Genomic DNA, 12,268 nt, shown 5'->3' on the forward strand with positions numbered 1-12,268 from the left:
CATCGGGTAATATTTAGTGGGTGAAATAGGCCACAATATTTGTGTTAAATAAAAGTCAAATTTTCTATTAAACCGCGAATATTTTTAATCCTGGCGAAATCACAAATAGACGAACAGGTCAATTCTAACCGTTACGTAGATGCCGATAGTAAATATATCGGATATATACAGCGAAATATATACAGTGTGTATATACAAAGTAAGGGGATGTTAGTTAGAATGCTTATATCTCAAGAACGGCTGGACCGATTTTGACAAATTTTGTCAATTCAGAATGCCCTCTTGACATAAAAGTGTAAAATCTAAAAAAATCGCAGAAAAATATGCCAATAATGATGTTAATATAGATTTTGTAGTATTTTGTGACATTTTTTTCATTTTTTCATATTTTTTATAGCATGCGATTTTTTTAATTTGACTTATAATATTTTTTAATATTTTTTCACCTTAAAACACAGGTTGGGATTATTATATAAGGATTGCAAATGTCGTCCGATCCTCACGAAAATTTTCACAAGCGTAGGGTTGGGCTCAGAAGGGCTAGGTCCATTGTTTTGAAATATGTCCGCAATATATTTGGGGTTGAAATGGACCAACAACTAAAAATTTTCCTGATTTTGCAGTGAAATTTTTTTTTTTAATTTTGTGTGAAAAAATTTCAGCATTACTTACAGGCGATATCCGAAATACGCAAAAGGCGAACACCTGGCTTTTTTATGCTGGTTTCGTTGACGAATATAACCAAATATCGTAGACAAGCAAATCATATAGATGAGTCTCAATTTTGAGATACGGAGGGGCTTCTTGCTTTCGGAGATGATTGCAAAATATTTAGGGGTTCATATTAACCAAAAACAGAAATGTTTTTCCGATCACACAATTGAAGCCAATCGACACGCCTGTGAAGAGAGTTAAGGACAGGGAAGAATTTTATCATTTTGGATGACCATTGGATTATATTTAGCTGTAAAATGGACTACAACAACTAACCGCACGACGGAGTGCTTAAATATTGGGCAAATGTCCCTAGTCAAAATCCTAATTTATAATTCCAATATGGATTTGGACATAAGGGGGCTTCTAACATATTGTAGTGTTGTAGGGTATTACATAGTCGGCCCCGCACGACTATAGCCTTTGCTTACTTGTTTTTTTTTATTAATAATAATCTAATTTTGGGCATTTAATTGTGTATCGCAGGTTTCATATTTCTTTGACTGTAACTAACGATTCTTGGTATTTTGGGTTTTTTCATTTTTCGATGGAATTGTTTCAAATTTCGTATTTGGAGTTTATGTTGGGTACCACTTGTGCGACAGAAAATTACCTTAACAGGTCCTCATTTTCGCATATCTCTCATATTCGTATATCTTCCGATATTCGGTACTTTGCCGATTTAAGCCACATTTTTCAACGGAATTATCTCAAAATAGGTATTTGGATAAGCATTGCCTTCTTCTTTGCCTGATAATTGGATTTACAGTCTACGTTAACTGTACCTGTATTCGATATTAATATAAGAAAATATACCTAAAGTTAGACCGAAATTTTCTAGTTATTCGAAATTTACAGTTCGTTTACACTTTACTGGATTTAATAAACCCAGTGAATTTATGTTGCAAATTGCATATACTTCAAACAAATCCTTATAAAGGAGTATAACCTGGCAAAAATCTGTAATGTAAACAAACTATTAAGCATATAAATATTTTATATTACGTCATCGTGCTAAACAATTGTATCTTCATATCTCAAGATATAACAAGAGTATTAATGAATGTGGTTTTACATCGAATTATGAAAAAATACTGTCCTATATCTGCTTAAAAAACCTCAAGAGCAAGACCACTTATGACTCACCTTAAAAATTATTATTGCAGAATCTATTATACTTATAATCTCAGTATTGACTTGCTCTTGGGCAAATAATCAATTGGCATTGTAAACACGAAAATATACTGTGAGAAAAATGTGTTCACTGCCCGGTTTTGGACTATTTATTGGTTATGGCACCCTGATCTTGTACAGCATTATTCTAATTGTATCCATTGGCCTATTGGCCGATAAAAAATTGGTAGATGGAATTGTCGACGATATAGCTGACAAGGAGAATGATGTGAACATTTATGCAAGTATGCGATACATTTAAATGTGTGTGAAACAAAATTGAATGTCCAGCGAAATAATAACCTCTTCTTTTTATCACCATTATTGTGATAAATCTCACTTCTTAAACAACATATTTTCGCCTTTTTATATTGTAAAAATAATTGATTGTGTCTCTTTCAGCAACGATTGCCATCCGCTTTGCAATTGTCTTTACCATGATCGTGGGAGTTATAATGATTATTGTATCGGCCTATCTTATTAAGGGTATTGACAAGGTATGAATGCTTAATGTTTATATTGAGGATACATATGCAGCTTGGTATTGTCGCAAGGGATATCTAATGAAACTTTATATGACTGCAAGCTGCTGCTTATATATCCCCACCTTTAGCAAATAATGTTCTCAAAACTACGGCAATTTTACTGGACGGAGATATTTCTTGCCACTTTCTTTACTGACCACTGTTTTTTCATAGAAACGACCCATGCCTTTGATACCCTGGCTGCTGATAACATTCATTTGTATAGTCGGATGCCTAATTTATAATTTTGTCGTATTATTGACCTCTGAAAATCCCGCTCAAGAGTTTGTTGTGGGAATGTCTATTGTTGGTAAGTTAGAATTGAAAAAATGTATAGTTTTCATTTTGGGTCTTAAATAAGTTGCTGTTATTTTTACATTTTATTACAGTTTTACAATGTGCCATATTCTATCCAATATACACTCTCTATCGAAAAATGCGAAAAGAAAAATTTCCAGCACCAGTGGATAGTATCTAAAGCCGTGTTTATACTGGACATGTTTTCATAAAATGCCGTTTTTAGTTTCTAAGTTCCTTTGATTATGCATAAAATAATTGACGAATCTTCGTAATATTCAAATATATATTTCCATATTTTTGTAAATGGCAGTGGTCAAAATCCATGAGATTTTTTGACGTCTTTCATGGGCCTACTGAACAACTTAAAACAAATACTTTGTTAATAACAACATCTGTCGGTTTCTGAATTGTAAGATGAACAATTCGCCTGGCTAGTTCATTTAGGAGGTAAGTTCCCAACTCGTTATTCTACAGCTCGCGCAGATGTTAAAATAAACGTTTTATGTCATTAAAGCCAAACCTTTATAAAAAGTAGAATCGATTTTAAATTATATTGCTCAAGGTGACTGTTTGTGACTCACTATCAGGTACAACTGTTCCAACCTCTAACCTACGACATTGATTGTACCCATAACTGACAATGTCCCTTTTATGCCCTACACCACAAGGTGGTCAGGGAATTATGTCTTTGTGCATTTGTTTGTAACAGGCAAAAGGAAACGAGATAGATCCATAGTTCCTTTTGTTGATCTGCATAGAATCACATTCTGGGTCGATTTATGCATGTCCGTCCGTCTGTCTGTAAATGCATTTTTGTAAACAAAGTGCAGGTCGCATTTATTGCCCGATTCAGATGAAATTTTGCACAAATAATTTGCTTGACCCAAGGGCGGACCCTATTGAAACTAGAGATAATCGGTCAAAATTTAGGCATAGCTCATTGTGCACCCACCTTGTAATATCAAATAGTGAGGAATGTTGCACGTACGACACGCTTGGACCTGAAAATAAATATGCCAAATTTGATCGAAATCGGTTCAGATATAGATATAGCTCCCAAATATATTGTTCATCCGATTTGATATTTCTGTCCTCCGCAGCCGTAATATGTAACAACGATATTTGGGGAAATATATCAAATATAACTCAGAAATACCCATGCTAAATTTTATCGAGATTGGTTTGGTTTGGTATTTGGATATATCCCCCATATAGATCTTCGTCCGATTTGCTTTTTATTGTGCACCATATGTGTTATATGAGTCCAATTGGAATGGAAATTGGAACTTACTACCAAATTGAGTCTAAAAACCGGTATGTCAAATTTGGTGCAAATCGGTTCAGATATAGCTATAGCTCCCATATATGTTGTTTATCCGATTTGTTGAATTTGCCCTGCATAGCCGTAATATGGACTCCGTAGTAACGATATTTGGGGAAATATATGAAATACAGCTCAGAAATGCTTTTGTCAAATTTTATCGAGATCAGTTCAGATTTAGATATATCTCTCATATATATCTATCCAATTTCAAGTTAATTGTGCACCAAATGGATAGTACAAGCCCGAATTGAAAATGCGCAAATGTCTTGACAAATTTTGTAGAAATCGATTCAGAGGAGGATATTCCTCTTAATTATTACTATAATCATATGTGGTATGATTTAAATCTCACAAAATCCCGATTAAAACTTTTATTTGTCATGTCAAGCTCTACTAAATGTGCAAAGTGGTGTAGGGTATCATAAAGTCGGCCCCGCCCGACTTTAAGACTTTCTTTACTGGTTTTCTGATAATTATCGCTGGATGGAGCAAATATAAACGAATTAATCTAAAAACAGCTGTTATTTTATTAGATGTAATGTCAAAATTCATGCTCGAGTCGAAAATAAAATTGTTCGCTTTCATAGAATATTTTTGTGGCTAATATGCTTGTTGTCAAGTTTTTTTTTTGACAACTGGATTGGAAAATGTATGTATAAAATTGCTGCTGCGACAATCTATTCAAAACAAGTCGAAAACGGAATTCTTCAATTATTGCCGATTTCAAATTGGACACGCAGTGATGTTTTGTTTGTATTGATTACAACAATTAAGTCCAATCATTATTGAGATAAGATTTTAGTGAACGAAGTCAGTTTAATGTTGAGTCGTACTGATGCTGTGGTCGCACATCAATAGTGCCACTATCTCGGGCAGTCAACAAAACCAGCAGCAGCCTGAAGCTACCACTGAAATCCTGATAAAGCTGGCGAGAAACCGTGGATTTGTAGTGAGGGTAATCGTGGTTTATGTGTCATGAACATTGCAGGTACCAATGCAAAGTAAAATTTTAATCTAAACAAGTAAAAAATATTAAGTTCGGCCGGGTCGAACTTTTCATAGCCGCCACCTTACGGTAAATAAAACATTTTTATAAAAAAGTATCTGAATTAAAACGTGCTCCACTTTAATCTACAAACTTATCAAAAAAACATAAAGTGAGTGAGGCCATTATATGGGGACATACCAAAACCGGAACCTCTACAGACAATTTCATTCTTCAAGGATTGTCATCTATAAAATCTTATAAAATATAAAATTTGAATATTTATGTGGGTAAATGTGACTAGGATTATCAATATACGGGTATAGTTATATGTGCGCTATAGGAAAACGTGGACCTAAATATTCAATGTTTCGCCACCGGAGCTAGAACTCGTTACAACCCACAAATTATAATTTTAAGACAATGTGGCAAAAATCATCAAAATACCGAATATGGGGAGGTACCCTTGTATGGGGGCTATACCAAAACGTAGGGCTATACATACAATGTTTCGCCACCGGAGCTAGAACTCGTTACAACCCACAAATTATAATTTTTAGACAATGTGGCAAAAATCATCAAAATACCGAATATCGGGAGGTACCCTTGTATGAGGGCTATACCAAAACGTGGGTCTATACATACAATGTTTCGCCACATGAGGAAACCCCCATTATGTCCCACAAATACCAATTTTTACACAAATCCGTGAAAAAATAGACAAAATACCGAATATCGAAAGGTGCCGTTATATGTGGACTATACCAAAATGTGGAGGTATATATCTCAATACCAACCATCATAGGCACAATACGTCAAATAATGTGGGCTGTATCGTGATTTCAACAGACAGACGGACAGAGAGACGGACAGACAGACATACGGACATCGTTAAATCGACTTAGAATTTTATGCTGATTATGAATACATATACTTTATGAATATTTAAGGATGTTACAAATGATGAATATTTACGGATGTTACGAACGGAATGACAAAAATTAATATACCCTGCTTTCCAAAGTGGAGGGTATAAAAATAAGACTTTCTTTGAAAGAATCTATAAAACGAAAAGTATACTACCGGCAAACAGTGCAAGTCTAATTAATTAAATGTACACATTTCTTATCTTCTCATTTCTATATTGACCAAAATAAACAGAAATCAAAAAGCCAAGATATAGGCCACGGGATGCGATGTGCAAAAAGTGTTTCTGAAAAGGGGATTTTTCTTAGTAGCCATTGAAAAGTACAAAGTAAACAAAAAATCTGAAAGATGGTACATTATATAAATCCCAACAGAATGGCACCCGGTCAGCAGTAAAGGTAAACGTGTGTCGGCGTAAACATCAGGACAAAGAAAATACTTTGGGAATATAAACTAATCAAATGGCAATAAAACCGGCCGGTTTAGTTTTTATTTGGATATTTTTAAGTTTCCGCAGCCATGGCATTCGCATGGAAGAGGCAAGTATGTTTGCACATTTTTTTATCTTCTATATATATAAAAATCAATTTTTGTTTGTTGGTATCGGAATCAGTTGGAAACGGCTGGGCCGATTTGCATAATTTTTTGTACAAACGTTCATCATACCCCGAGTCATACCCGAGTTAGAAAAAAAATTGACCACGCCTCCTTTTACGCCCACTATTACGATTTATCTAAAATCTTTATATTTGCCAAAATAGTGAAGATATCGGTTTGAGAATTATCCACGAGATGCTGTTGGCTTTCCATCCAACCCTAAGTACTTATTTAGGGGCTGAGGAATGCGTCTACTTTTAAATCTATCTCTCTATATGTAAAAGAAAGTTGTGTTTAGACAAATTCGGAATTGCCTCTTGGCAGAAAGGAATAAAATTCAAAAAAATCGCGTAAAAATGTGAAATATGAACATTTTCATTTTGACTTTTAAAATGTACAATAGTAATGTTTTATATTGCATATTTTTTTCCATTTTGACTTACTATTTTCGAATGTACATTTGTAGTGTTTTTTTCCTTTTTTGAATTCTAATATGATGTGTAGGTTTTTTTTGGGTAGTATAAAGCCACAACGGATAAAACTGTTATTTATAGATTTTATGTATTTATTCGTAATACCCAATAAATACATAAAATCTATAAATAACAATTTTATCCGTTGTCGCTTTATATGAAAATTCTAAAATCGGGGAAAATCGACAATTTTTCAATGGAATCGAATTTCAAAATAATAGTACATTCTACCGACAAACTTCGTAAGGACCTTTAGAAATTTGCCGCAAAAAAATTCAGCGAACCAGTTGAAGATTATTTTTCTTTTTTCTATATTGAAGTGTACATTTTTTTATTAGTTTGAATTCTGAATGAATCAGGGCTGCTTATTGTCGTTTTTGTAACCCAATGTTGGTTTCATTTGGTGTCATGAAACCAAGTTGGTTTTGTCAATTTCGAATGTAAATAAAACCAATGTTCGAAACAGCTGTTGTTGCTTACATGTGTTTTTTTGTCATTGAAATATCAGTAAAAGTAAAGTAAATAAAAAAGGAATAAGTCGCTATAAATAAAGTAAGATGGCATCAGCAGTGGTAGTTTTTGTGTTGTTGGACGAAGAACGCTCAAAAAAGGTGACGAGATAGCGTAAGTAAATTTTTTTATTGTGAACTTCCTCATAAAGCTGCTTTGCAGATTTATGGTCCTTTAAAAATTCTTTAAAAAATCCTTAAAAAAAATCTTTAAAAAATCCAAGTTTATAGTCCTTTAAAAATCTTTAAAAAAAATCCACGTTTATAGTCCTTTAAAAAATCTTAAAAAAAATCCACGTTTATAGTCCTTTAAAAAATCTTAAAAAAATCCACTTTTATAGACCTTTAAAAAATCTTTAAAAAATCCACGTTTATGGTCCTTTAAATATCCTTTAAAAATTTTTTTTTAAAAAAATCCACGTTTATGGTCCTTTAAATATCCTTTAAAAATTTTTTTTAAAAAAATCCGCGTTTATGGTCCTTTAAATATCCTTTAAAAATTATTTAAAAAATTCCACGTTTATGGTCCTTTAAATATCCTTTAAAAATTCTTAAAAAATCCACGTTTATAGTCCTTTAAATTTAAAAAAAAAACAAGTTTCTAGTCCTTTAAAAATTGTTTAAAAAATCCACATTTTCAGTCCTTTGAATATCCTTTAAAAATTGTTTAAAAAATCCAAAGCAAATGAAAAGTGACAGCTCTAAGCAACTTGGTTTATTTCCAATAACAAAACCAATAACATTGGCTTCTATGACAACCAAAACCGATAAAATTCTAATTCGAAAATAAAACCGAAAACATTGATTTTCATGACACCAAATCATTTTTTCTTGTCGTTTTTAAAACCAATAGTGACAAAATTGGTTTCTATGACAGCCCTGAATAATATTAAAAATGAAATGAGGGTGCAGTACGATGTTAAATGCTTTCTACTCCAGGACCTACATCGTGCTTCAGCTGCATTCAGCTTCAGCTGCTTCAGTATTTAAACAAACAAAAATGGCCAAAGAAGCGTTATGGGGTTAATTTCAAAAGTGGACCTTCTTCTTTCATATGACAATAAATTGTCAAATGAGAACACAAAATGCAAAATTCATTGGGACTGTAATCAGTCAAATACCGACTATAAAGAACGCAAAATAGAAATTCTACCTAAATATTCAAGATTCCTTTAATCGCTTTGGCAGGTCATGATATGGATCATAACCCCTGATAACGGAACAACCCGATTTTAAGTATATTCTACATTTTAACCATATTTTTCGTACTAATTTTAGCTTATGTTGATAATTTAAGAAGAAACTATCTTTGCAAAAAATTATCACGTTTTGGTATCGCCATCATATGATTTAAGGTATTTTCGGGGTCTTGGCCACTTTTTTTCATTTTTTGGCCCTTATTTGACATCTTTGTTTCTAAGGGGGAAGAAAACCTCTTCTTATAAATTTTTATTTTTCGGAAAAGTGCGCATCTTAGTCTTGAGGCTACCTGGGGTAAAAAACCCTGGGGTAGAAAATCATCTTACAGATAATTATCCTCATAGGAATTTATTTAAGTATAGTTCCCACATTAGTATACCCCCAAGTCCACTTTCCCAACCAATGTGTGGTCAGAAAAGAAAATCTGGTATTCTATTGAATTTGTAACCCCCAAGAGAATATTGGTTGGGAACGTAGATTTGGGATGTACGTCTTTATGAAATAAACTCCGAAATGTCAATCTGGGACTCATTCAGTCGGAAATTGTGGCAGAAACATGAAAAAAATACGAAATTATAAAGTAACTTTGTTGGATCTCCACCGCACAATTTAAATGACAAACAATTAATGCCCATCTTATGGTAATCGGAGCAAAAGAGTATTTTGTTTTGGCTATTCTGACAACATTCTGCCTTCAAGTATGAGGTGGACAAAACTGAATACCATGCAGTACGGGATTTTAAACGTTAAAAATACAAATTTCAAATTATAGCTAAATTGAATGCTTTTTACAATATCAAAAATTGAGCTGAATTTTCACATGGGGCTATTATAAATGTTCTTTATCATAGGTATTTAACACTCAAATTAAAGCCTATAGCTGAAAAATAAGATCAGGCTATTCAAAATATCTAAAACCGACGGTAATTATAATTTTTGCCATGAATATTAATTTATATTTAGTCATGGAGTCATTACTCATAATCAAGTCATAACTTATAATCAAAATTGGAGTAATTATAATGGCGTCATTACTTATAATCAAAATTGTGCCGCCTACATAAGTCAGATCTGTGATTTATTATGCGTTAAAGATTAAAAGTACGACTATAAAAAATGTTCAATTCCAATTGTAGATTACATCTGTTGCGCAGTTGGATCGAAATGAGAGCGTACTAATTTTTGATATTCATGGAAAACTAAATGAACTGGAAAAAACCGTTTTGAGTAGCCATAAAAAGTTGTTGGAAACCCAAACAAATTTAACCAATTGCCTAAATGGAAATCCACAATTGAATGGGCTTTTGGAAAAATTACACAAATTGGAGGTTGGCCTCAAGGAAATGCGGACAAATACCAAAAAGCCGGGGGATATTGTCATACAACGACGCATTGATGGTTCGGAGGATTTCTTCCGGCCATGGGCTGATTATAAAAAGGGATTTGGCAATAGTTCTGGAGAGTTTTTCATTGGCCTGGATAAATTGAATAAACTCACCAATTCCCGTCCATATGAGTTGCTGATTCTTATGGCAGATTGGGAAAATGAAAGTCGTTTTGCCAGATACGATCAATTCATAATTGGCAACGAAGCTGAGAAATATGTTCTCAAGGAATTGGGTAAATACAGTGGTTCCGCTGGAGATGCCTTGGGCTATTCCTTGGGTCAGAAATTCACAACAAAGGATGAAGATAATGATGTTTGGAATAAAAATTGTGCTGTTGAATTTACCGGCGCCTGGTGGTATAAGAATTGTCACATAAGGTGAGATGACTACTATTTGTTATTTTTTTATTATTGACTATCAATTTTTTGTGGTTTCTCATTGTTCTGGTAGCAATCTCAATGGCCGTTATATCAAAGGCGGCACCACCACTGCCTTTGCCCAAGGCGTTGATTGGGATCCATGGAAGGGACAATATTATTCGTTGAAATTTGTTGAAATGATTTTACGTCCCACATAGAAAGGACAATTTATGCACATAAACTACAAATATAAATACTTAAATAATGAAAAAAATGTAAATTTGAAAATATTTCTTTATGAATAAAAATAGATTTCAACATAATGGCAAAACAGTGTAGACATTTTTTTATGATATTTTATTGTTGGAATATAATCAAAACAAGTAGTAAAGTTCAACTTTTAATACCGTCCATGGGTATTACATTTTTTATACCCTTCGCCATACTATGGAGGGTATATTAATTTTGTCATACCGTTTGTAACTCCTCGAAATACTCATGTCAGACCCAACAAAGTATATATATTCTTGATCAGCGTAAAATTCTAAGACGATTTAGCCACGTCTGTCTGTCTGCTGTAATCTTTCGAACAAATTGAGATAGAAGGCTAAAATTTTGCACACATGTTTATTTTGCCAGTAGGCAGGTTAAGTTCGTAAATCGGCCATGTAGGCCCAAGTTATCATATAGCCCCATATAACATTACCTCCCGATATTCGGTATTTTGATGATTTTAGCGACATTATTCACCGGAATTGTTTCCAATTTGGTATTTGAAGTTCGTAATGGATAATACAGCCTAAGATAGAAAATTATCTGTGCAAGTCCATGTCTTCGTATAGCCCCCATATAACGGTACCCCCGATATTCGGTATTTTGATGATTTTAGCGACATTGTTTAGCGGAATCGTTTCAAAGTTGGCATTTGAATTTCGTAATGAATACTACAGCCTAAGACAGAAAATAATCTATGTAGGTCCACGTCTTCGTATAGCCCCTATATAATGGTACCCCCCGATATTCGGTATTTTGATGATTTTAGCGACATTATTTAACGGAATCGTTCCAAATTTGGTATTTGAAGTTCGTAATGGATTCGTAATTTTAAGTCAAAAAATGAGCCATGTAGGTCCACGTCCTCATATAGCCCCCATATAATGGTACCCCCAGATATTCGGTATTTTGATGATTTTAACGACATTATTTACCAGAATCGTTTCAAATTTAATATTTGAAGTTCGTAATGGATACTACATCCTAAGTCAGAAAATGAGCCATGTAGGTCCACGTCTTCATATTGCCCCGATATAACGGTACCCTCCGATATTCGGTATTTTGACATTATTCACCTGAATTGTTTCACGTTACGTATTTAGAGCTCGTAATGGGAACTACAGTCTGTGACAGAAAATATCTATGCAGTTCTAGGTCTTCGTATAGGCCCCGTATATCAGTACCTCCCTATATTCGGCATTTTTGATACCCACCGAAATTGTTTGAGATGTCGTATTTGAAGTTCGTAATGGATGATACAGCCTGTGACAGAAAATTGTCTATGCTGTTACAGGTCTTTTCACAGCTCCGATACAACGGTACCTCCCTATATACGATATTCGGTATTTTGATTATTTTAGCTACATTATTTAACGGAATCGTTCCAAATTTGGTATTTGAAGTTCGTAATAGATACTGCAGCATAAAGCAGAAAATGGGCCATTTAGGTCCACGTCTTCGTATAGCCCCCATATACCGTACCCCAGCAAAATCGACCCCAATACATCAAAGCCGTTGAAAG

At 33.7% G+C, this 12,268-nt stretch overlaps 2 protein-coding genes across 3 annotated transcripts; both read left to right on the forward strand.

Annotated features, from left to right (window-relative positions):
* The first annotated feature begins 1,920 nt into the window (after nt 1-1,920).
* LOC131803365 (uncharacterized) lies at nt 1,921-3,071 on the forward strand. Its single transcript, XM_059124567.1, has 4 exons — nt 1,921-2,132; nt 2,290-2,384; nt 2,586-2,721; nt 2,801-3,071. The coding sequence occupies exons 1-4, from the start codon at nt 1,970-1,972 to the stop codon at nt 2,887-2,889; spliced, it is 483 nt and encodes a 160-aa protein (XP_058980550.1). The 5' UTR covers nt 1,921-1,969; the 3' UTR covers nt 2,890-3,071.
* A 3,245-nt stretch (nt 3,072-6,316) lies between these two features.
* Nucleotides 6,317-10,785, forward strand: LOC101897298 (ficolin-2-like). 2 transcript variants are annotated; one of them, XM_005185788.4, is made up of 3 exons: nt 6,317-6,486; nt 9,863-10,491; nt 10,565-10,785. In XM_005185788.4, exons 1-3 carry the CDS (start codon nt 6,409-6,411, stop codon nt 10,689-10,691), a joined length of 834 nt encoding a protein of 277 aa, XP_005185845.2. In that variant the 5' UTR covers nt 6,317-6,408; the 3' UTR covers nt 10,692-10,785. The 2 variants fall into 2 exon arrangements, with proteins under 2 accessions (XP_005185845.2, XP_058981168.1); XM_059125185.1 differs by having other exon boundaries at nt 6,318-6,490.
* Nucleotides 10,786-12,268: the final 1,483 nt, after the last annotated feature.

The sequence above is a fragment of the Musca domestica genome, unplaced genomic scaffold (genome assembly GCF_030504385.1).
Source record: "Musca domestica strain aabys unplaced genomic scaffold, Musca_domestica.polishedcontigs.V.1.1 10, whole genome shotgun sequence".
Taxonomy (NCBI): domain Eukaryota; kingdom Metazoa; phylum Arthropoda; class Insecta; order Diptera; family Muscidae; genus Musca; species Musca domestica.